This window comes from Triticum aestivum, chromosome 6B (assembly GCF_018294505.1).
Source record: "Triticum aestivum cultivar Chinese Spring chromosome 6B, IWGSC CS RefSeq v2.1, whole genome shotgun sequence".
NCBI classification, from domain to species: domain Eukaryota; kingdom Viridiplantae; phylum Streptophyta; class Magnoliopsida; order Poales; family Poaceae; genus Triticum; species Triticum aestivum.
Window position 1 is genome coordinate 9,915,498 of NC_057810.1, and position 21,366 is coordinate 9,936,863.

The 21,366-nt window shown below is 42.3% G+C and overlaps 1 protein-coding gene across 1 annotated transcript; it reads right to left on the bottom strand.

Annotated features, from left to right (window-relative positions):
• Positions 1-1,083: 1,083 nt before the first annotated feature.
• On the bottom strand, positions 1,084-17,002 carry LOC123138579 (alcohol-forming fatty acyl-CoA reductase-like). Its single transcript, XM_044558549.1, has 13 exons — positions 16,924-17,002; positions 16,614-16,714; positions 16,323-16,507; positions 14,097-14,197; positions 13,675-13,864; positions 13,407-13,568; positions 13,175-13,256; positions 12,071-12,340; positions 11,638-11,762; positions 11,060-11,238; positions 2,964-3,059; positions 1,324-1,381; positions 1,084-1,210 (listed from the first exon to the last, which is right to left on the bottom strand). The coding sequence occupies exons 1-13, from the start codon at positions 17,000-17,002 to the stop codon at positions 1,084-1,086; spliced, it is 1,755 nt and encodes a 584-aa protein (XP_044414484.1).
• Positions 17,003-21,366: the final 4,364 nt, after the last annotated feature.

Here is a 21,366-nt window from a genome sequence, read left to right on the forward strand (position 1 = left end):
TTTCCCGGACACTTTAATTGAGCTATTTTCTGTGAGACCACATACATGCAAATAAGTTGAGCTATTTTCGTGAGACCACATGCATACACGAGAGTAACCACCGAATTAGGCTTTCGCCTGCTTTATATATAAAGCAAACATCCATACAAACCAGTCTCAGAACACTAGCATAAAGTCTGCTGGGGCCAACAGAACAAATGCGCCCAAGGAAAGCAAGAAGAAACAAAAGGAAAAAAGCCACCTCATGGCAAGCTAAGAAGCCGATGAGCGAGATGACAGCCGACGCGCCGAAGCTAGAAGGGCACCCAAGATGGCATCCTGACCATTGCGGCCCCGTTGCCTAGCGAGTGGATGCCAGTGCTGCAAGAATGCATGGGAGTAACCTCGCACGTAACAGATGAAGTGGAACTAATTAACCAAACAATTTGTTTTGCATTTTTCAGCTTCATTATAGTTGAAATTTAAGCATTGTTCCATTATGACAATTAAGCAACGGAATGTCCATTTAGAGACCTTATATTTGAAATTTAAGCATTGTTCCATTATGACAATTAAGCAACAGAGCTAAAACATGTCCATTTAGAGACCTGAAAAATAAATGCCACTCACTAGTTATTTGTGGAAAGGTGCTACTTCCAATGTATATCTCGAGGCGCTAGAATTATCATTAACTATGCAACATGAGTTTCTGTTCTCAAATCATGATCAATCCAATGTACATTTTAGATCTAAACAAAACGGACCTATAATAAAGCTTGGATTACATTTGCTCACAACTAACACTGATCCAGTAGCATACAGAAACTATATGCATGTTGATTCTGAAATTCACATTGTGCACATTGAGTTTGAAGTTATTCAACAACTTGCAAATAGACCTGCCGCATATAATCCGCATCAGGAAATTTGCAGCAGCAAGTTTCAACTGCCTTTTTTCTCTCAGTCATCCCAGAGTGTTGATTGCATTTCAAAGTTCACAATGGTTGGGAACAACAACATAAAGAAGGAACATTAATATTCAACACTTGGGCGGCAAACAAAGAACAACCACCACCAGCCATATCATTTGGCACACTTCCACAGCTACCAGCCAACAAAGAAAAACACAAAGTCCGGCTCATCTCGACTCTTGGGCGCCTTGCCACTTCTGGGGGTAAGGACGTCGGCATCATCAATATCAATGGGGCTCCAAATTGTCACTGTCGTGCATCTGCATCTCAATAGAAGAAAGAAGGGCTCTCTGTTATGGACTCGCATCTAGGGTAGAGTAGGAAGTTAAGGCGACATTAAGAGAGGAGGGGCGGTGCTGAGAGATTGTCAAACTCAGGGTGGTCAATGTGGTTGTTCTGCTCATACACGGACACCACATTGTCACCATCGACTAGGACAAGGAAAAGGGTTGTTTAAGTCACAGAATTGCACTCCTCATCTGCAACAGCAACCGTTGTTGAATGTGGGCCCAAAATGTAACCAAATGGCAGGGGGAGGCGACCTTGGCAGGACGGGGCAATGAATGGATGAGAGGCTACGTCGTCTATGCCTACAAGCAGTAACACCAGGCAGGATGTTACTTACATTACATACCATCTAGCGGCAGGAGGTGAGAGCTGCTATGAGCGGGTGTCGATGCGGGTGCGGGTGCGGGAGCAGGTGATTGTGTGGTTGTGTTGTTCACTGTGTTGCTCCCGACGAAACTGGGCATGGGGAAATCATGCACCATCATGTCCGGATTTTCCTTCATCCAGTTGATGATAGCCGGGATCAAGTTAGTAGCAAAATCATTTCTGCAGGCATGTACAGCTGCATCGACTGCTTGCTGTAGCAACTCATTTTTCTTCTCGGCTGCTTTTCTTCACGTCCTCAGCTGTTTTTTTCTCGAACGCAAGCTTCACCTTCTCGTTGATGTCCGCCTGACTAAACTTCTTTTTCTGCTTCCTGGCCTTTGGGCCCTCGTTGTAAAACACCTTCCACGTGGCGCCGTCTCCAGCGTCGTGCACACGTCCATATTGCGGCCGCTAGCCCAAAGGGAGTCCCTTAAATTCATTCAAGGCCCGGTTGAGAGGGGTGTCCCACTTGGGCCTCATCGGTGAGGTAGGGCTTTCGGCTGCAAGATGGTGTTGCTTCTCCTGCAGAAGGAACGTGAACCGTTTACGAATGTGTAGTCGACTCGACTTGATCAGAAGCTAAATGTAAGGTGGTAAAAGAATAATTACCAGTATTCTAATCAATTTCCTCGTGATTGGGTCCGTGTAAAAAACATTATTTTCCTTGTCCCACTTGTAGCGGGCCCTAATGAAGTCATGCTCCAAGGGGTTGGTGAACTTCGCGAAGGGGTCTGTGAGACCCGCGGCTTCACGTTTGGTGGCCTCCTTATCCCATATGGGCCTTTTGCCAAGGTAGCCATGGCTTTCGAGGCGACGCTTCCCCGTGTTCCTTTGCTGAAGGCTCTTGAATTTCGCAGCCTTAGCCTTGGCTGCCTCGGTAGCGCAAGTGTCCTTGAACTTTTGGAACTCCTCTTCCGTAAGTGTCGGATTTTCCTCCAGAATCTTGGACAGGGGTTCCTCAGCCTCAAGCTCGTTTCACCCTCCCTTTCCAGGAGGCCAAATCATTGCTCAACATGCCCATGGCGTGATTGTTAATCTTTTTCATCTTTGGATCATCCCACGGTTGTTCTATGCTATCATCCCGGTCGGGGAACTTGAATCTCTTGTGCAACTTCTTCAGGAGCAACTGCCTCAAATGTTATTTAATCCGTAAGTCATCTTCATTGATGCTCGTGCATTCCCGTAGGATGCATCCTACTTGGTTTCCATAGCACTTGTGAGGTCCTTCCGGCTCTAATGGCTCAAACTTGCCAGGGGCCATCTTTGTGATCACTAGTCGTCCGATGCTGAGTTTGTTAGGTTTTCATACCCTCTGATTCTTCTGCTTCTTCTTTTCGATAGAGGCTTCAACGCCGGTACCTTCCCCGCCGGTCTCGGCGCCACCATCGGTGTCGGTGCCGTCTGTGTCGATGTCAGCGTCAGTAACATCATTGAGGCCGCCCTGCAAAACCTTGACTGTGCTTAGCAAACAAAAATTCAAGGTACTGTTGTTCACCCTCATAATCCATCTCGTCTGCATCTATGTCAGAAGGCCCGGTTTCTTCGTTGTTCAACATGTTTCCTATGATTAAGTCTCCTTGTTTAATTCTAAAACTATAATAAAATGAGTAATGACATAAAAAGGTCTATGGTTTGCCGGAATGTCGTTTCCCGGCACTCGATATGCCAACTTTCTAGCACAAGTCATGCCAAAATTCACGAGAAATTTCGGCATGACCTTTGCTAAAAAGTGGACATCTCAAGCGCCTGAAATTCACCGGAACGGAAATGAATCAATATTCCGGCGAAACATAGGCCACTCGGATCATTTACCCTGCACATAATCATCATTTTCCGAAAATGACATGTCCAAAATATCACATGTCCAAATATGACATGTCCAAATTCCAAATATGACATGTCCAAATCACATGTCCACATATCACATGTCCACTTCAAATTTGCATATAAAAGGAAGAAAATATAGAACTTGAAGAAAAATGCAAGAAGTCAATTGCTTAAACTAAAAAAATGCTTAAACTAATTCTGTTTTTCTTTTAACTACACCTAAAACACTTCATACTAATTCTAATTAACTAGCACTATAAAATTTAAATAGCAACAATTTCTTAAACTAAAAAAATGCAAGCAACCTATATAATCAATTCTGTATTTTCTTTTAACTACACCTAAAACACCTAACCCTAAATTTTTGTCCTAATTTAAAAACTATATAAATTTCTGTCCGAATTTCGAAACCTAGCTAAATTTATGTCTAAATTTGAAACCTAGGGTTAATCCTAACTAGGGTTCAAATTGCACCTAGGGTTCATAATATAGCCAAATTAACCTACTAGTTTGATACCTAGCTAAATTCATAACTAAATTCATCACCACAAAAAAAACTACCTACTGCCCTAACTAAATAGATAACCTAATTAACCTACTGCCCTAACTAAATAGATAAACTAATTAACCTACTGCCCTAACTAAACCCTAAGTAAATTAACCAAAGAACCCTAGCTAGAACTCTAATGGTAGAGATAGAGGAGCGGTGGGGGCTTACAGAGGGTGCAGGGCGAGGAGGCAGGCCCGACGATGGTCGAGGTTGGGAGGGGAGGAAGCAGAGGAGGGAGGTGTGGCGCATCGGGGTCGGGGCCGGGCGACGGCAACGGAGGCGTGCGACGTCGTGGTCGGGGTCGGGGCTGAGCAAGGAGGCGCGCGGCATTGGGGTCGGCGCTCCGGCTCCGACTCCGGCGAGGGAGGCGTGCAATGTCGGGGTCGGCGCTCGGGCTCCTGCAAGGGCGAGGGAGAGGGCAGGGCTATGAGGGGGAGAAGAGAGTGGGGGAATTGGGGAGGAAGGAGAAGAGCAAAGCCCGCGCGGGGGGGGGGGGGGGGGGTATGTGTAAAATAGCAGCATCACTTTTCTTGAAAACGCGCTATGGCAATATGAAGTAGCTATAGCGTGTTTCTGGAAGCGCTACTGCTACATAACGTAGCTATAGAGCTTTTACTCAACCAACGCTCCTGCTATTGTTTCATTCTTTATTTTCCTTTTCTTTTCCTGTTTGTTTCTTCTATTTTCTTTTCCTTTTCTTTTCTTCTTTTTCTTTTCTTTTCATTTTTTTCTTCTGCTCCTGCTATTCTTTTCCTTTTCTTTTCTTCTTTTCCTTTTTTTCTTTAAGGTAATCTTTTCTTATTTTCCTTTTCTTTTCTTCTTTTCCTTTCCTTTTCTTCTTTTCCTTTCCTTTTCTTTTCCATTTTTCCCCAAGAGCCGGAACGAAGGGAAGGTGATACAGTGTATATAACTAAGGCGATATATATTTCAACATTTGACCCATAACGGTCAAGTGTGCTATACAAAATAGGAACATATATATTACATCATTTGACTGAAGAAAATATGCCCAAGAGGCAATAATAAATTTATTATTTATTTTCTAATTTTATGATAAATGTTTATTATTCATGCTAGAATTGTATTAACCAAAAACTTAGTACATGTGTGAATACATAGACAAAACATAGTGTCTCTAGTATGCCTTGACTTGACTAGCTCGTTAATCAAAGATGGTTATGTTTCCTAACCATAGACATGTGTTGTCATTTGATGAACATGATCACATCATTAGGAGAATGACGTGATGGACAAGACCCATCCGTTAGCTTAGCATCATGATCGTTACAGTTTCATTGCTACTGCTTTCTTCATGACTTATACACGTTCCTCAGACTATGAGATTATGCAACTCCCGAATGCCGGAGGAACACCTTATGTGCTATCAAACGTCACAACTAACTGGGTGATTATAAATATGCTCTACAGGTGTCTACAAAGGTGTTTGTTGGGTTGGCATAGGTCGAGATTAGGATTTGTCACTCCGTGTTTTGGAGAGGTATCTCTGGGCCCTCTCGGTAATGCTCATCACTATAAGCCTTGTAAGCAATGTGACTAATGAGTTAGTTGCGGGATGAATTATTACGGAACGAGTAAAGAGACTTGCCGGTAATGAGATTGAACTAGGTATGATGATACCCACGATCGAATCTCGGGCAAGTAACATACCGATGACAAAGGGAATAACGTATGTTGTTATGTGGTTTGACCGATAAAGATCTTTGTAGAATATGTAGGAGCCAATATGAGCATCCAGGTTCCACTATTGGTTATTGACCGGAGATGTGTCTTGGTCATGTCCATATAGTTCTCGAACCCATAGGGTCTGCATGCTTAACGTTCGATGACGATTTGTATTATGAGTTATGTGTTTTGATGACCGAAGTTTGTTCGGAGTCCCGGATGAAATCACGGATGTGACGAGGAGTCTCGAAATGGTTGAGTCGTAAAGATTGATATACTGGAAGGCTATATTCCGACATCGGAAAGGTACCGAGTGATTGGATCACGAAGAAGTTCGACTACATCAACCGCGGTATTGAAATGCGTCCGCTTTCGGTCTATGAGGGTACGTGGACACACTCTCCCCTCTCGTTGCTATGCATCACCTAGATAGATCTTGCGTGATCGTAGGATTTTTTTTTGAAATTACCGCGTTCCCCAACATTGACCCATAACGGTCAAGTGTGCATACAAAATAGGAACATATATATTACATTATTTGACCGATAACGGTTTCTCAGCGTCGATGTTTTTGTTTTTGAGTGAGCTTCTTGCCCTTCTTGTTCGTTGACGAATATAATTGAGCCCCTCATTGTGACTTTTCCTTTTCCATGAAGTATGATCTTTCTTAGGTAATACACTATTGATTCTTATTTGGACGTATACTTCATCGTCATTGTCATCTTCCCTCATCGGGTTCACATACTGGTCGTAGTCTTCCTCGTTGACAACTCCATCCATTCCAATGATGTTCCTTTTGCCTCTCCTCACAACAACACGACTGGGATTGCTCGGGTCAGTTATGAAGAAGCATTGTGTCACGTGCTTAGCGTGTACCCATGGCTCGTTTTTTTCGATGGCATTCACAGTAGCGCTCTTGGCGTTGGGTATAGTCATGGTAGTGAAATACCGGTTTTCTCTTTCGACATACTTAGCCCATCTGACACGGAACATCGTCCTGTTGTGCAGTCCAGAGTAGTCAAGCTCCCAGATCTCCTCAACCCTTCCATAAAATTTCTCAGTTGCGCCGTTGTTGCTGCGGGTCATGCATTCCATCGTCACCCCCGAGTTCTGATCATCACTGTCCATATCTTTGGCCTCCGTGTAGAACATGTATCCGTTGATATCGTATGTCTAATAGGTGATGAGGTTGGGTGAGGGGCCATGTGCTAAGGCGTATATGAGCAATCCGTCCTTAGAGCCCTCTTCCGGGCGATTTGCAAGAATATTCTCTTTGAACCAATGCAGGAAAGTGGAGTTTTGCTCTCTAGTAACTTTGGCGTCCGTCCTGCATACCCCCCGATCACGATACTTCTTTGTGATAGTTTCTTTCGCGAAAGGATCTACCTGGTCTAGGTGTTGTAGCACTACCAAGTTTGCTCTGTCAAAGTCGTTGCGTCGATCTGAGTAGGCCACATGCAGTTCCCTGCGACCGTTGGATTGACCTTCTCCTTCGAGCCTCGCAACATGCTTCTTAACGGGCAAACCAACACCAGGCATCCGGTCTGCGCCATATAGAAATTCTCGTGGAAAGAGATGCACTCTTGTGTCAGATAGCCCTGGACGATGCCAGCAAGAGACTATGATCTTCTTCGCTGCGAGAGATTTGTCTCTAACTGAAGAGTTAGCATTACTTGTTCCTCAAGTAATGTTATCGTTGCTTTCAAATCCGACCATTGTAAACGTGTCGGTTGGCCATTGACTGGACCACATGTACAAAATGGTCATTTCCCATTAGGGCAGGTTGCGGCTATGAATAGCCACCCCGCACCGGCTATGTCCGGTGGCTGCTCCGTTTGATTCTGAGAAGATTGTCAAGCAACCCCCTCTCTAGAGTGATTTGAATTTAAAATCCACCGAGAGAAAAATCCTAGAGCCGAAAAACTAGATAGTGGCTTAGCATCACTCGAATCTAAATCCAGTATGCTCCACCTATTATTCTTGAGAGTTGCAAACTCTCTAGATGGTTAGGTGTCAATTTCTTCAGAGACCAAGAGTGATTGTGGTTCTTGATGAAGAAATTTGTAAAGTTTCGGAGATTGCCTCAAATATCTACCACGAGTGATCGGCATTGGTTGATGAATCAATTGTCGACGAGAATAGCGCGCAGAGAGTTTATCTTCTGTTTAAATTACAACCCATCCAAGTAGACGCAGTCCTTGTGTAGAAGGATAAACTGGTCTACCAAACTCTCTGTCGCCATCGAGCATCACTAATTATTTCTTTGCACCTTTTCATTCGAATTGCTTTGCATGAATAATCACAACCATGTGATTATCATTGATGAACGCATTTAGTTTTAGATCATTAGTTTACTTTCACTTACTACAATCTGTTATCCTTCGTTCCGCTACTGGGTTCAGAGAGTGTTGAAGTTTCCGAAAGAAATTTTGAAACACCCATTCACCCCCCCCCCCCCCCCCCCCCTCACCCTCTAGTAGATATACTTCGTTCCTACAAAGTCTAACTTAACTGAGGTTTAGCAATCCCGTATTTACATCACCCAACTCCTATTGCATGGATGACACATAGGGCTACGCGACCGGCCGGCCGGCCGGCTCACGCCCAGGCAACGCGTACATGTAAAAATCCCCCACCCCGTGAAATCTGGTCACCATGCGCAGCGCGCCTCCTCCATCGGGTTTTCCTTCGCGAGACACGGCAGCCACATTCGTCGGCGTTGTCGGCCCCGGCAGCACGCCCTCTTTGGCTTGCCATCGTCAATTAATTTACGATTAACTTTTGGAGATATATTTACACACTTTATCTGTGTTGCCTAAAAATTAATTTTGGATTAGTCAACTCTTGGCTTGTTGATTTCTGCTTTAAGATTTGTATACCTCTTTTTTCTCGGTTGGTGTGTGTGTGTGTGTGTGTGTGTGTTACTTTGGGCTGTTTTTCTTAACCAATCCCATATTTGTGTCAGTCGATTGGAGCGAGTAATTTGCCAACGATTGGCTTCCTACGCTATTTTAGTACAATTGATGCATGCCTTGGTTGCAATGCAGCTCGTTAAACGCCTAATACACTGGGACATAGGGAATACTCTAGACTTGGATGGTGGTGAAGCAGCAGTTACAGATTCGATCGTCTAGACGCAACACTAATTGACTGCGACCCAGATTGGACTACTATTAGCGGTTAGGGAGCCACCCTGTGGCGCCAACTTAGAGGAAGCTAGGCGGTGCCAGGTGGGAGGCACCCCTTCTACTTTCCTGTTTATACTATGTACTCACTCCGTTCCTAAATATAAGATGTTTCATCTTTTCTCTATTTTCTCAGATTCGTGTGCATGTAGACACATTTCAGAGTGTATATTCACTCATTTTAATCTGTATGTAGTCTATATTGCAATATCTAAAAAACATCTTATAATTATAAACAAAGGGAGTGGTATGTAGTATTATTGCATCAGACTCAAAGTAGCATGTGCTTATTAAACATTGGGAGCCAGGATAAATCTGGGATTTCAGATCATCAGAAACACAATAGAAAATTCATTGCACGACTGATGGAACTTGTAACACATGCATCTTGGTTCTAACATCACACTGATAAAAAGTATTGAAATCATCTCCATAAAAAGAAGAAGAAAAACATTGAAATATAACATGTGGAGTCCAGTAGCTAACCTCTAACCATTTAAGTGGCTCACTCTTGGGACACTGTCCCCCATACTGCTTCAAGCATTACTTTGTTCATTATGAACTTAATACCTAGAGAGGCAAGCATAGAAGTGATCTTAAAGTGGAGTAATAGTACTGAATGCAGAATCGTTTCGGTCCACTTGTCACCGATGTAATGCCTATTATACTGATCATGGCATGAATAACATCGTAATTATGTGTTTTTCTATCAATTTCGTAATTTGTGTACCCACTGTTACTACGCTCATGAGAGAGATGACTCTAGTGGAAGCTATGGCCCCCGGGTCCATTCACATCATATTACTAAAACTCTAAATACCTTGCTGCAACTTATTTACTTTTATCTTGTTTTGCAATTTATCTATCTACCATTACCAAAATTAATCCTTACAATTAATGATTACAAGGGGATTGACAACCCTCTTGCCCGTGTTGGGTGCAAATATTAGTTTTGTGTGGGTGCGGGTACCGTTTATCTTTGTTTGCGTGAATCTCCTACTGGTTCGATAAACCTTGGTTCTCTACCGAGGGAAATACTTTCTACTACTATACTACAACACCATTCCTCTTCAGGGAAATCCCAACGGCTATCACAAGTAGCAGTTCCCCTCGTCATTGATGATGGGGAGCACTCGATATGGAGCTAGGAAGGCAGGGGGAGAATCCCCGACCGCCATGCCACAATGATATGTGCCTTGCCGTCTGCGACGGGCCTGGTCTTCGGTTGGCAAAGCCTTGATGGCGATGGTGCTTCCCCGGTTCTTGCAATGACTCTTGTCTTCTTTCGACGAACGTCTTGCAGTTGGAGATGGCTGTCATTATAGTGCACGCAGAGATCCCTGAGGACCTTTTTTGCCTATTTTTTGGAGGGTTCTTTCTACAAATGTCCAGGACAATTGTTGTTTCATGATATCTTCGGTAGTGTCCATGAGTCTGGAGTCATGTATCCATGTTTTATATTATTGGAATGCAAGGTTACTTAGCAAAAGGAATCAGCTTGCATACAGTATCCACCAATTTTTTCCCTCCAACCTCGTTCCTGAGTAACTGGACAGCCTTTCAAAATAATTGAAATTCTAAGATTTTTCCAAGTCAAACCTTTTTAAGTTTGACCAAGTCTATAGGTAAATTTGCAATCTATGATATCAAATATATATAATATGAAACATTTCATAATAAATCTAATGAGGTAAATTTGGTTTTGTAGATACTGATACATTTTTATGGACTTGGTCAATCTTCTTGAACTTAGGACAATCTTAGAACTTCAATTATTTTAAAATGGAGAGAGTATCACATAAAACATCATAGTATAAAAGTATTTCATGTCGTACTTGTGACACCACGTAAGAGTGTGCTATCACACCCTATATCCGTAGCTGGCCGGCCGTGATACATACATGTAGACGCACCTACTCCCTCCGTTCCTAAATGTAAGTCTTTTAAGAGATTCCACTACAAACTACATACGGATGTATATAGACATATATTAGAGTGTAGTTCACTCATTTTGCTCCGTATATAGTCCATAGTAAAATCTCTAAAAAGACTTATATTTAGGAACGGAAGGAGTACATTAATGCTCAATGTACGCATGTCGGTAGCGAGAGGTATTATTATACTAAAATACATACAAATACGACATATAGGTAGGTGCTCGTTTACGATTGACGAAGAGACTATGTTCACATGTTCTGTCCCTTATGCACTGTTGCCTGCTTGCTTCATCTGGTTATTATTCTTAGCATACTCCAAAACAGCAGGGATGTGTGTGTTCACGAGGTATAAGACCCAGTTGATGCACGCAGGATCACAACTTACCAAGGAATCGTCATTCTGGCCTGCAGCAGTTCCCGCCCACAGCTTACTCATATTTGTGTCGTCAAAGCTTTGTTGGGAAGAGGGAAAACTTCGATCAGCAGTGTAGATGCAAATGAGCAGATAATAATTGAATCAAAATATACTGTTTAAACCGAGTGACTTAGAAAAGTGTGTACATATCCGTCACTAAAGAGAAAAAAAAACTCATTGCTATATTTTGAGAACTTTGGTATTTATTCAAGGATCAACGGATTATTTAGAAATTTGCTATGCAAAACTCCTCATATGTGAATTTCAAGATACAATGAAAGAAAATCTAGCTATGTAAAATTTGAGTCGGAGTAATTCTAGGTATATGAGATTTATCGCTGAGGTGGTACGTACGTAGTTCTTGACTGTTACAAAGGAAAAAAATACTGTTATTTCATTGGCAATCTACTACAATAGTTCAGGTGAAGTTGCTCACCGCCCTTTGAAGAATACATAAGGAACATACAACATTGCAACAGGTATTAAGAAACTGTAGCCTCGGCTGAGTTTCTTGTAACGCTGAGATAACATACCCCCAAATACATTAACCGCATGCAACATCTGCAGGTCACAAGATTTCCCAAAGTCAGTATCCACATTTTTAATTAATGTCTCTGTTTGAGACATGTGATTGCTCACAATAAATATCCCTTCCAAATCACTTTAGTTACATTTTTTTTCTTTCCGACATTCTGCCGACAAAGTTTTAGTATACACTCGTCCATAAACTGAAGTTAAACTGATGTATTGTAAGCTAATCACAAACTTTAGTTGAGTTTGAACCCATAGAAGTTAGGCGTTTTAATCAGTATCTTTCTATATATTCACAAATATAAATTAAAATATAACTTGGCAAAAAATATATGTACCTCTAGAGGTAACTTATACCGTACAATCATGTATAGATGAAAGTTTGCAAAAATTTTGAAAGTAAGAACCCTTTTATTCTTGACGATTTTCCCATCCTTGGTTACGCGGGGATTTTCACTAAAGTATTGATACATTGATTCCACCGTAACAGAACCTCGTAGTGGGTTACGATTACCGGAGACCACATGGTAAATCACTTGAGTTCCTTGCTGATCCCAGTGACTAGCCATGGCAACCATCATTGCATTAATCACCATATCTCCCGGTATCTGTCAAATTTGCAAGCTTTGAACATCAAAACCATAAGTATAAGATGTCACTATAAAATGGAAGGTTTTCCAGCAGAGACTGAAGGCAGTAGGGTGAAGAACATGCCGTAATATTCTTATGTTTGTTGAGGTGACAAACATCATATTTGTAACCGCTAATCATGGGAAAACTTTGTAGCTATTGGATAAAGCCTCTTTGTAGAAAATTTAACCAATAAATGGTTCTACATGTGCATTTATGTATGGTAATCTCGTCAAAATTTCCAGCAATAGCAAGACACACATCACCAAGAAGAAGCACCAAAATACATGATTAAACACGATAATTGCCAAAGGATGCCAACCATAGTATTTATTTTGTAACCGTAGTATTTTATCTTTTGGCTTGAAATGCCAGTATTTTCCAAAAAAAAACTCTACTTTTTGAAATGATTCACATCCCAAAATAGAAGGAATTCCCCACTCTTTTATAAAGTGCATGCCATTTCAGATATATACAGTCTTCAAAGTATCTGTATATATTACTAAAATTTCATAAAATTCATATACTTTGACTTCATGATAATCTTGTGCTACAATTTACAAATAAATATAAATAATTATCTGTTCTTAAGAAAAACAGGTTTGACTACCTGTTCCCAGAGGTCTTGTAAAAATACAGCACATTTATGGCAACCGTATAGTACACTGATTTATAAACATGCATCTGTAGGCAACCTGATTATTGTTAATGCTATAATACACACAGATATATACTCTCTTGATAACTTACTGGAATTCGGTACATAAATGTATTGTATGTAGTTTGCTATAGTACTGTTGTGCAATACTCACCAGATCGAATAGGACAATAGGATCTGCGATGAAGCATGGAAGCTTTTGGTCATTATAGGCAACATACAGCATATCAATTGTCCTGCAACCAAAGTGATAAAATTACACATCTGAAAATTATTACTGATGTGGATACACAGCGACTTGGTGCGGCAAACAGCATGTCAGTTGTACTGATGTGCAGCAACTGCAATAAGGAGATGAGACAAACACTTTCATTTGGTAGATTCACCTAGTTCCTTCTGTCCATCCCGGCATTGGATCCTGGAAAGTGCTTGTTATGATACTTGGGCGCACTATGACAACAGGAAGGTCCCGTCCCAAGTCTCCAAGTAACATCTCCCCCTTAGCCTTTGTTAGTGAATATACGTTAGGCCAACCAAAGTGCCTAGCCCTTGGAAAAATTGAACAATATGTCATGTTAATTAAGTCGTCTATTGGTTTCGATCAGATGCATCAATTTTTGGATTTAAATTATATGTATCTTTCTGCTTGCAAACCTTTTTAATCCAAGTTCCTTCATTGTCTTCTTTACAAGTTTATCGGTGGACGATTGTATCCTGAGTTTTGACTTAACACTATCAACTAATTTGAGCTCAGATTGAATGTTAAAATGGTAACCCCTCAGCTTTTCTCCTGTATTGAATGGCTTCTCTAGTATCAGGCCTTCTTGCTCCCCAACTACAAAGGCTACTCTAGACAAATTAAAAACGGTAGTGCCTGTGAGTATATATAACATCTATTGATTGGGAAACCAAAAGGAGCGCGCGCGCGCGCACACACACACACACACACGCACACACACACACATAATATTTTCATAAATATATTTTACTACATATATAGCATAAAAAATTATGCAAAATTTTTTGAATGGCCGAGAAGCATTTTGAGATTAGCACACTTGTGCTCACTTACATACCAGTGGAAACACGAAGGAGCATTTTGAGATTAGCACACTTGTTTGCAAATTGGCACATGTTGGCAACCCCTAGGGAATTTGATGCCAAAGCGTTATCGTACCTATGCACCAATTAATGAAGAAAGAGTATGACCGAAAGTTTAAGCCTTCAAAACAAAACAAAAAATCAAATTCATGGAATGTTCTTTTCATATTATGTTATTCTTTTGTAAGGTTCCTAACAGTTATTTTAGAATAAACACATCGGTTATCATACATTCTCAACATTTTTCTAATATAAGCCAAAATGTTTCAAGAGCAATGACCAGCAATAAAATAGGAGTCGTCTTCCATATGAACCTTTACATGTTTCTTATCTGTTAAACGCCCTCTCTAAAATTAACCATGCTTGTTCTAGTAGTTTTTTCATCTCTACATTTTCTACAATAGTTGACATATATAGTAGGAAAACAGAGTAGAAACTAGTGTAAATTAGTTAGAACTGCCAACAGAAAGAGTAGTATTGAAGATGAGGTAGAAAAATACATTAGAAAAACATGATATGGACTACTTAAAAATGCAACATAAAGAGATATAGAATACTAAACACAAGTACTAGTGTAAAATGCAATAGGATTTTTCAACAAATGCAATAGATAAAAAGATGAAAACATATCAAAATAAATGTTAGTTGTAAAGTTCTCACTGGAACAAAGACACTGGTGAAAATTCATTTTTGTTTGGACACCATTTGCATGTAGAACATTTTCAATTTTTCAAGTAATATTTCAAAATGTTGCACCATATATTTTGTATTTCAGGGTGCTGCAACGATCACGTCTAGTGTTGGATGGTGTCCAGATGGCAAAAGCGCAAATATAGTATGTCTGGAGGGAAAAAAGTACGGACATCCTGTAAAAGCAAACCTTACACTCAAATCTTACATGTGTATACCAATTAGGAAAACAGATAAAATATATCAGAACCACTTTGTGCTGTGGAGGGACTGCTTGTCCGGAGATTAAGGTCACTTGCAATTTATTGAATATTAGTATACTATCCTAGGTGGTGGGAAGTTTTCCGACCACCCCAATAAAAATAATGTTGTGTGTAACCTATGTTGCATGTGATTGGTCTGCGGATCATGCTTGCATCTCAACACTAAGGTCTTGTTGTTGAGAGAGAAGAGAATGTGAGAAACCCTGTTAAACATTTTGCCTATGAAACCACACTAAGTGGCAAGCACCGAGAGTGCCTAATTTCTATATGACCCAACCGGCCAACCCTTCTACTTTTGTGAGGCGAAGGATGCAATTGAGAAATTTAATGGACTTCTGACCGTGAGATGGAAAATTTCCTATACAAAAATAGGAAAGTGGGTTGGAAAGAAGTCAGAGAAACGATAGAAATTATCCATTTCTTACCGCTTGTACTAATCAAGTCTGTCCTTACCAACACACTCATATATTTTGATATCTTTCTTTGAAACTCCACATGTATTCTTCAGAGATTACTACCGGTCTTGATTTTACCGGAAAAGCCATATACAACAAAAGAAGTGCCATGTAGTGAAATGTTATGTAATGTGCCACCCAAAGGGTAAGGCTGTTTATGACTTTAGTACCTCGGTGTAAAAACATCATTTTGTGGTTCAATGGATGTTCAGGCTACTAAACCAAGATTAGATTTTGTAGGATCTGTTAAGGCATACATATTTATAGACAAGTCTAATAGAAACTAGGGAACTCTTTATTTTTATTGGATCTTACAAAAAATACACTTTCCCATACGCAGACAAATCTGTCTTAATGGTACATAGCGTGTGTGGAATCCTGTAATAGGCTGAGCATGCAACTTTCACACTAGGTACTATCTAACCCATGTTTCTATTTCTAATTAATAAAACCTAGAAGAAAGTCAAAAATATATTTTAAAATAGGCAGTCAAAATACATTTTAGAAATGAAGAGTTTGGGGAGTTATTTGATCCTGGGATGCTAGCCATGTTATTAATTGCCATATGTAAAGCTAACACTAAGTCAGAAAAAGTCGGTCTTAAACGTGTTAGCTGTGTGCATCTTGTTATGCTGAGTCGGGGTATTCTCTCATTGCTTGTACTAGCTCGATATGACTATTGAATACAATTTCTTTTGTAAAGAAGTGTGTAAAGCTAGTAAACTGGTGTCTCGTGAGACGAACCATTGCATCTCCCCCATAGCCCTACTTACTATACATTATTTATACGTACATCTCATAGAAGGCAGCCACACTGACAATGACATCAATCTCCTGGGAGAGGCGTTCAATGGTAGAGCTGTTAAGTGCAAAGTTGTCGTGCACAATGTCTCCAGGTAGAGGAGAAATTTTAGCTTGGATGAAGGAGTTGAAATTAGCCCTATGATCGTCCCTCAGAACATCAAAGAGTTTTTTTTCCTACAACCTGTAGAATTGAATGCTGAAAGGATAGTCATGATACCGAATATATGAGATTGAAGAGCTTGGAGAAGCAAGGTTGACTTTGTGATCCTATGAGATCTACGAAAGCTTTGAGAGGGATCCAACATTGTGATAGAGATGAGCGTACGAGGAGGTAGAGCTTCTTCACATCCGGCTGAACCCTCAGTATCTTCTCCACCAGCACTGCCTCACACAATATCCATATCTTCGTTTCAATATTGATCATGAATAGCACGCTAGCTGTATGAGACATTAGAACCTAGCTATTGCCTGTTCTGTTTTCAAATTCTTGAGGTAGTTCTCTTTTTCTTTGGGACTTGAAAACTGGAATGTATACCTACTGTATTTTCTGAAACATAAGTGTATATCTACTTATAAAGAGGCGTATGTACTTTTCCCGACGAAGCCTGTCGAGCCGGTGATTAGGATGCTCTTGTTCCTGAAACACTCGATCACTGTAGCAGTGTCCATGGTTTCACAGCCGTGCGCGCACGCGGTAGACGGCCGAGGCAGGCTGTAGTCGATCGGCGTGCAAGTCGACCTTGGCATGCACGTCTGCGTGAGTCGTGAGATAGTATGTTTGGCAGGGCTGCAATGAAGAGTGGATGGGATAGTAGCCTGGAGGGTTCTTGCAATTTATACGAATGGTTACGTTTGTTTGTACTACAGTACTGTCAAAAGGAAAGTGGAACTCCCCACGAGCAATTACTAAGGTACCCATTTGTCAACAAATGACGTAGTATGTACGTATATTAAGAAGCCTGTACATGCTGCTAGACCAATTAAGAATAAGGCAGTTAGAGGTGAGAAGTCATAGTCCTTGTTCATCTCGTGCGGCTTCTTACATTAGTGCACCTATCGCACATTCTAGCATCAAACTATGTGTGATGAACGTCTCAAAAATAAAACCGTGTGTCTGAAAGTGAAACGTGTGTGATGGCTCACCCATTGGGCACAATTTTGTAAAAGAGAGCCGTGTGCAATAGAGGACACACAGTCCAGTCGTCTAACGTGTGTGCGATACCTCGTGATAATGCACACGATTGTTTTGATCAAACCGTGTGTGCTACGTGGCAAACAACTCAGATAAACAATAAACGAATTCTGTGTGATGATGGGGAACATCGCGTAAGTTACATAATATGTTCTCTCTGCGTGAAGGTTCTTACATGATTTTGTAAGAACAACTTGTGACAGCGCACACAATTGTGTGGGAGGATTGGATGCTCTGTTGGGCACACGGTTGAATTAAAGTAATTGCGTGCGATGATCGGAAACATCATACACATTTCTTTGAAGTGCATCGTGTGTGTAGTTCGGCACACAGTTTTCTTTGACCAATTGTGTGTGATATTTGAAGTGTCGCGCCTGCGTCACCGCGTCATCTTCTCCCGCTAACTGTCACAGTCTTGCCTTTCTGGCGCAAACCTTGTTCCCGTGCTGCCATGAAAAGTTTGTATTGTGCCTTGTGACTAATCTGTAGGAAGTACCTTGTATTGTATCTCATGCCTAAGTGTCTGGTGAATTACCAGTTTTAAGTCACTAATATACAAGGCACTTAGGAATGAGTTACAGTACAAGCTGCTCACTACAGACAAGACACAATACAAGCTTTCCGTTGCAAAAGACAGAGCTTGTTGTTCTGCCACAAGTATTGAAGCAGGCGAGCGTTAAATACCTCGTCTATCTGATTTATCAGGTTAGCTTTTTGAGTCATTTGGCTCATTTTGTTTAAAATGGTACACAGCCTTCATCGGATGTTCTTATTCTATGAATAACGTTATCTATGTTACCATCAATTTACATGCTCTTCACGGTAATGTATACAATGTTGGACTTTTCATAGCTAAGTCATTTGATAGATGAGGGTTGTTGAAGAGAGTCTCAACGGACTGAAAGTCAACCCACATGCTGCATAAGCGAGTCTTCTAGGTTTGACTTCATCTTAGGTCTAGTCTGTGTGCTGGCTTTGCGATCCTAGGTCCAATGTGTTTTTCCTTCATGTTAGGTTAATGTTTGCGTGTTCACTAGTAGTTGGCAAAGTTGGGGACGTGGAGACGCTCCGCTAGCAGGACTAAGGCCCCCCACAGGGCAGCAGCATCGGCCGAGAGGGCGGCTCTAGTGGCTGAGAGAGTGACCGCCCTCGACGTGATCGCTCGTGGAGCGGACGAGAGGGCACCCGCCCTCGCCAAGAGCGCTCGTACAATGGCCGAGAGCTCATCTGTCCACGATGGACATCATGTACAACGGCCGAGCGCTTGTCGATGGACGCCATGGCGTCAGCAAGGCTCTTCATCTTGTTGAAGTAACCAGTGGTCGTCATGTCTTTCTTCAGACCGGTCAGCTATTACTGAATCTACATCTTGCGCGCCCTGTTCGATGAGGAGAACATGGCAGTGAGGGCATCCTAGACCTGGGTGGCGGTGGTGCAGGACATGACATCCTCGGTCATGGTTGACACCAATGCCCCGAGCATGAGCTTGTCCTGCCTGTGCCACATGATGAAGTCAGGGTTGACGGCGGGAGGGGTGGTGGCGGACATCCGAGGCGGCTCGGGTGTCGTTTCATTGACGTAGCCAACTGCGTTGTGCACGTAGAGGCCGGTCATGGAGGGGTGACGGCGGGAGGGGTGGTGAAAGGACATCCGAGGCGGCTCAGGTGTCGTTTCGTTGACGTAGCCAACTGCGTTGTGCACGTAGAGGCCGGTCATGGCCTGCACCTTCCAGAGGAGGAAGTTCCCGGGCGCAAGCTTGCTGGTGATGAAGACGCTCAGCGCGAGGAGTGTGACGACGGAGGAGGACGACCCGGCGACGTTGTGAACAGGGAGAGGGAAGTGCATGTCATGGCGGCAGAGGGTAGGATATGCTCTGATTACCAAATGAGAAATCACGAGAGATAGAACCCAATAACAATGACTCAAGACCCTAATGTGTTCACATGCTTTAGGCCCAGTTCTTTTGCCAGAATCTGAGGATTCTCCCAGAATCCGACCCCTACCCAGCTTCTCCCAGAATCTTTGAGCCCCATTTGTTTTACAATCCTGTCTAATTAGACCCTAACTAGATAGGATTGTAAAACAAATGGGGCTCAAAGATTCTGGGAGAAGCTGGGTAGGGGTTGGATTCTGGGAGAATCCCCAGATTCTGGCAAAAGAACTGGGCCTTATTTTCATATGGCATCACATTTGTGTTGTTGATGGTGGTCTCAGTGCTCACACTACGAAAGTGTGTTTGACTGCGGTCAGTTCTAAGGCGTCTCTCTCTCGCGCACACTCGCTCGACATAAACTGAGAAATATGTTCTTTCTCCCCGTGAGGTTTTTCAGAGGTGTGCATGCGTGGTTATCGATGTTTTCTTTCCACTCTATCAGTAAGAAAAAAAACAGATCATACATTATAGATTAAGTTCACACCAAAATAATATTTTAGAAATATTTAACAGCTAAAAATAGCATCATATTTAGATTCTACACATTTTTCTAATCAAGTTTCATATATAACATATTAAAATCAAAGTTACGGTTTAAAAGATATTGATAATTTTGTTTTACATAAACTGCGGATTGATTAACTGAAAAGTCAGGGAGTTTTATGATAAACTTCCGTGTGTCGCCAGCCCACCACCACGCCGCTGTGCGCCGCCCGTGCATCAGTCCTTCCCCACATCTTCTGCAATATATAAATTAACTATTAGTCCCACCTCACAGCTTTGTATCGAATTCTACAAATTTATATATGTTCGAAAGTAGACAATCAACAAGCCGAATAACAAAGCGAGATGAGGTGAGGGAGGGGCTTAAGCAGAGATATCTGATCAAGAGAATAAGAAAGAGATCAGGCCACCCTCGGGGAAGCGGAACGGATCCCCGTGGGTGCGGCTGGAGCAAACGGGGGCCGCCGGGACGAGCCGTACGGCAGTAATCACCCTTGCCTCGGGAAAGCAGAACAGAGTCATGGGCCGCTGGAGCGAAGCTGGGGCGGCCGTCATGGCATGCGGTGGAGTGGCACGGATCTGGCGCTGAACAGCAGCGAGAGCTTGGGCGTCGGGGTCGGAGGTCCATGGCGTGGGTGTGATGCTCCCTGTACAGAGAAGATACGGGGAGGTGAGTGGTGAGGGAGAGATCCAGAAGGGGAAGGAATGAAGAGGGAGAAGGTCAGCGGAGCAGCAGCCGGTCGCCGGATGGGAGGCAGGCGCCCGGGGTCGAGGGGAGCTCCTTGCTCCGGCGTGGTTGGTGCTGGAGGCAGCGTACGCGCGGCGGCGTTGTGCAGCGTGGCTGGCTTGTGTACGGGCTCCTGGCTGGCGGCCGGCCTGCATGAGGGCTGGTTGGGCCTGTGGGAGGAGGTCTGGTGGTGATGGTCGGCAGAGCGCTGGGTGAATGTGTGGAGAAGATAAGATTCTCGGTGGGATTGAGTGCTTGTCGCTACTGCTTTTTTGTAGACGATGCGTTGTCGCAGCTACTAGAAGTCGATCTCTTTTTTTTTTGCGTATAGCTAGATCCCTGCTAGCATACAATTTACTATTACTTGGCCTACCATATCTTAATCTTAATTATGAATATTAGTAGTTACAGTACTTAAAGATGTGTGACTGGAATATTGGAAGTATTTGCTCAGAAAATATTGAAAATAACCAAGCCTCTATTCCAGACAAGATTTTCGCAGTGAGATTCAGCCATTTGGTTGAAAGTGACCCACGGTGAATAGCGTATGTGCCGCGTGGTATTATTTTGGTATGTGGCGGTGTACAATTGCTTTGTGGATTCACTTATTTCATTGAAATTTTTTGAACTGCTGTGCCGTCGCGGTGGTTGCTTTAGCGTTTTTTGAGTGTGTACGC

Coding starts and splice junctions, on each gene's coding strand:
- LOC123138579 (XM_044558549.1), bottom strand. CDS start 17,002: ATGGACACTGCTACAGTGATCGAGTGTTTCAGGAACAAGAGCATCCTA. Junction 16,715..16,923: donor GACAGGCTTCGTCGGGAAAA/GTACATACGCCT, acceptor TGTGTGAGGCAG/TGCTGGTGGAGAAGATACTG. Junction 3,060..11,059: donor GATGAAGCAAGCAGGCAACA/GTGCATAAGGGA, acceptor TGCTAAGCACAG/TCAAGGTTTTGCAGGGCGGC.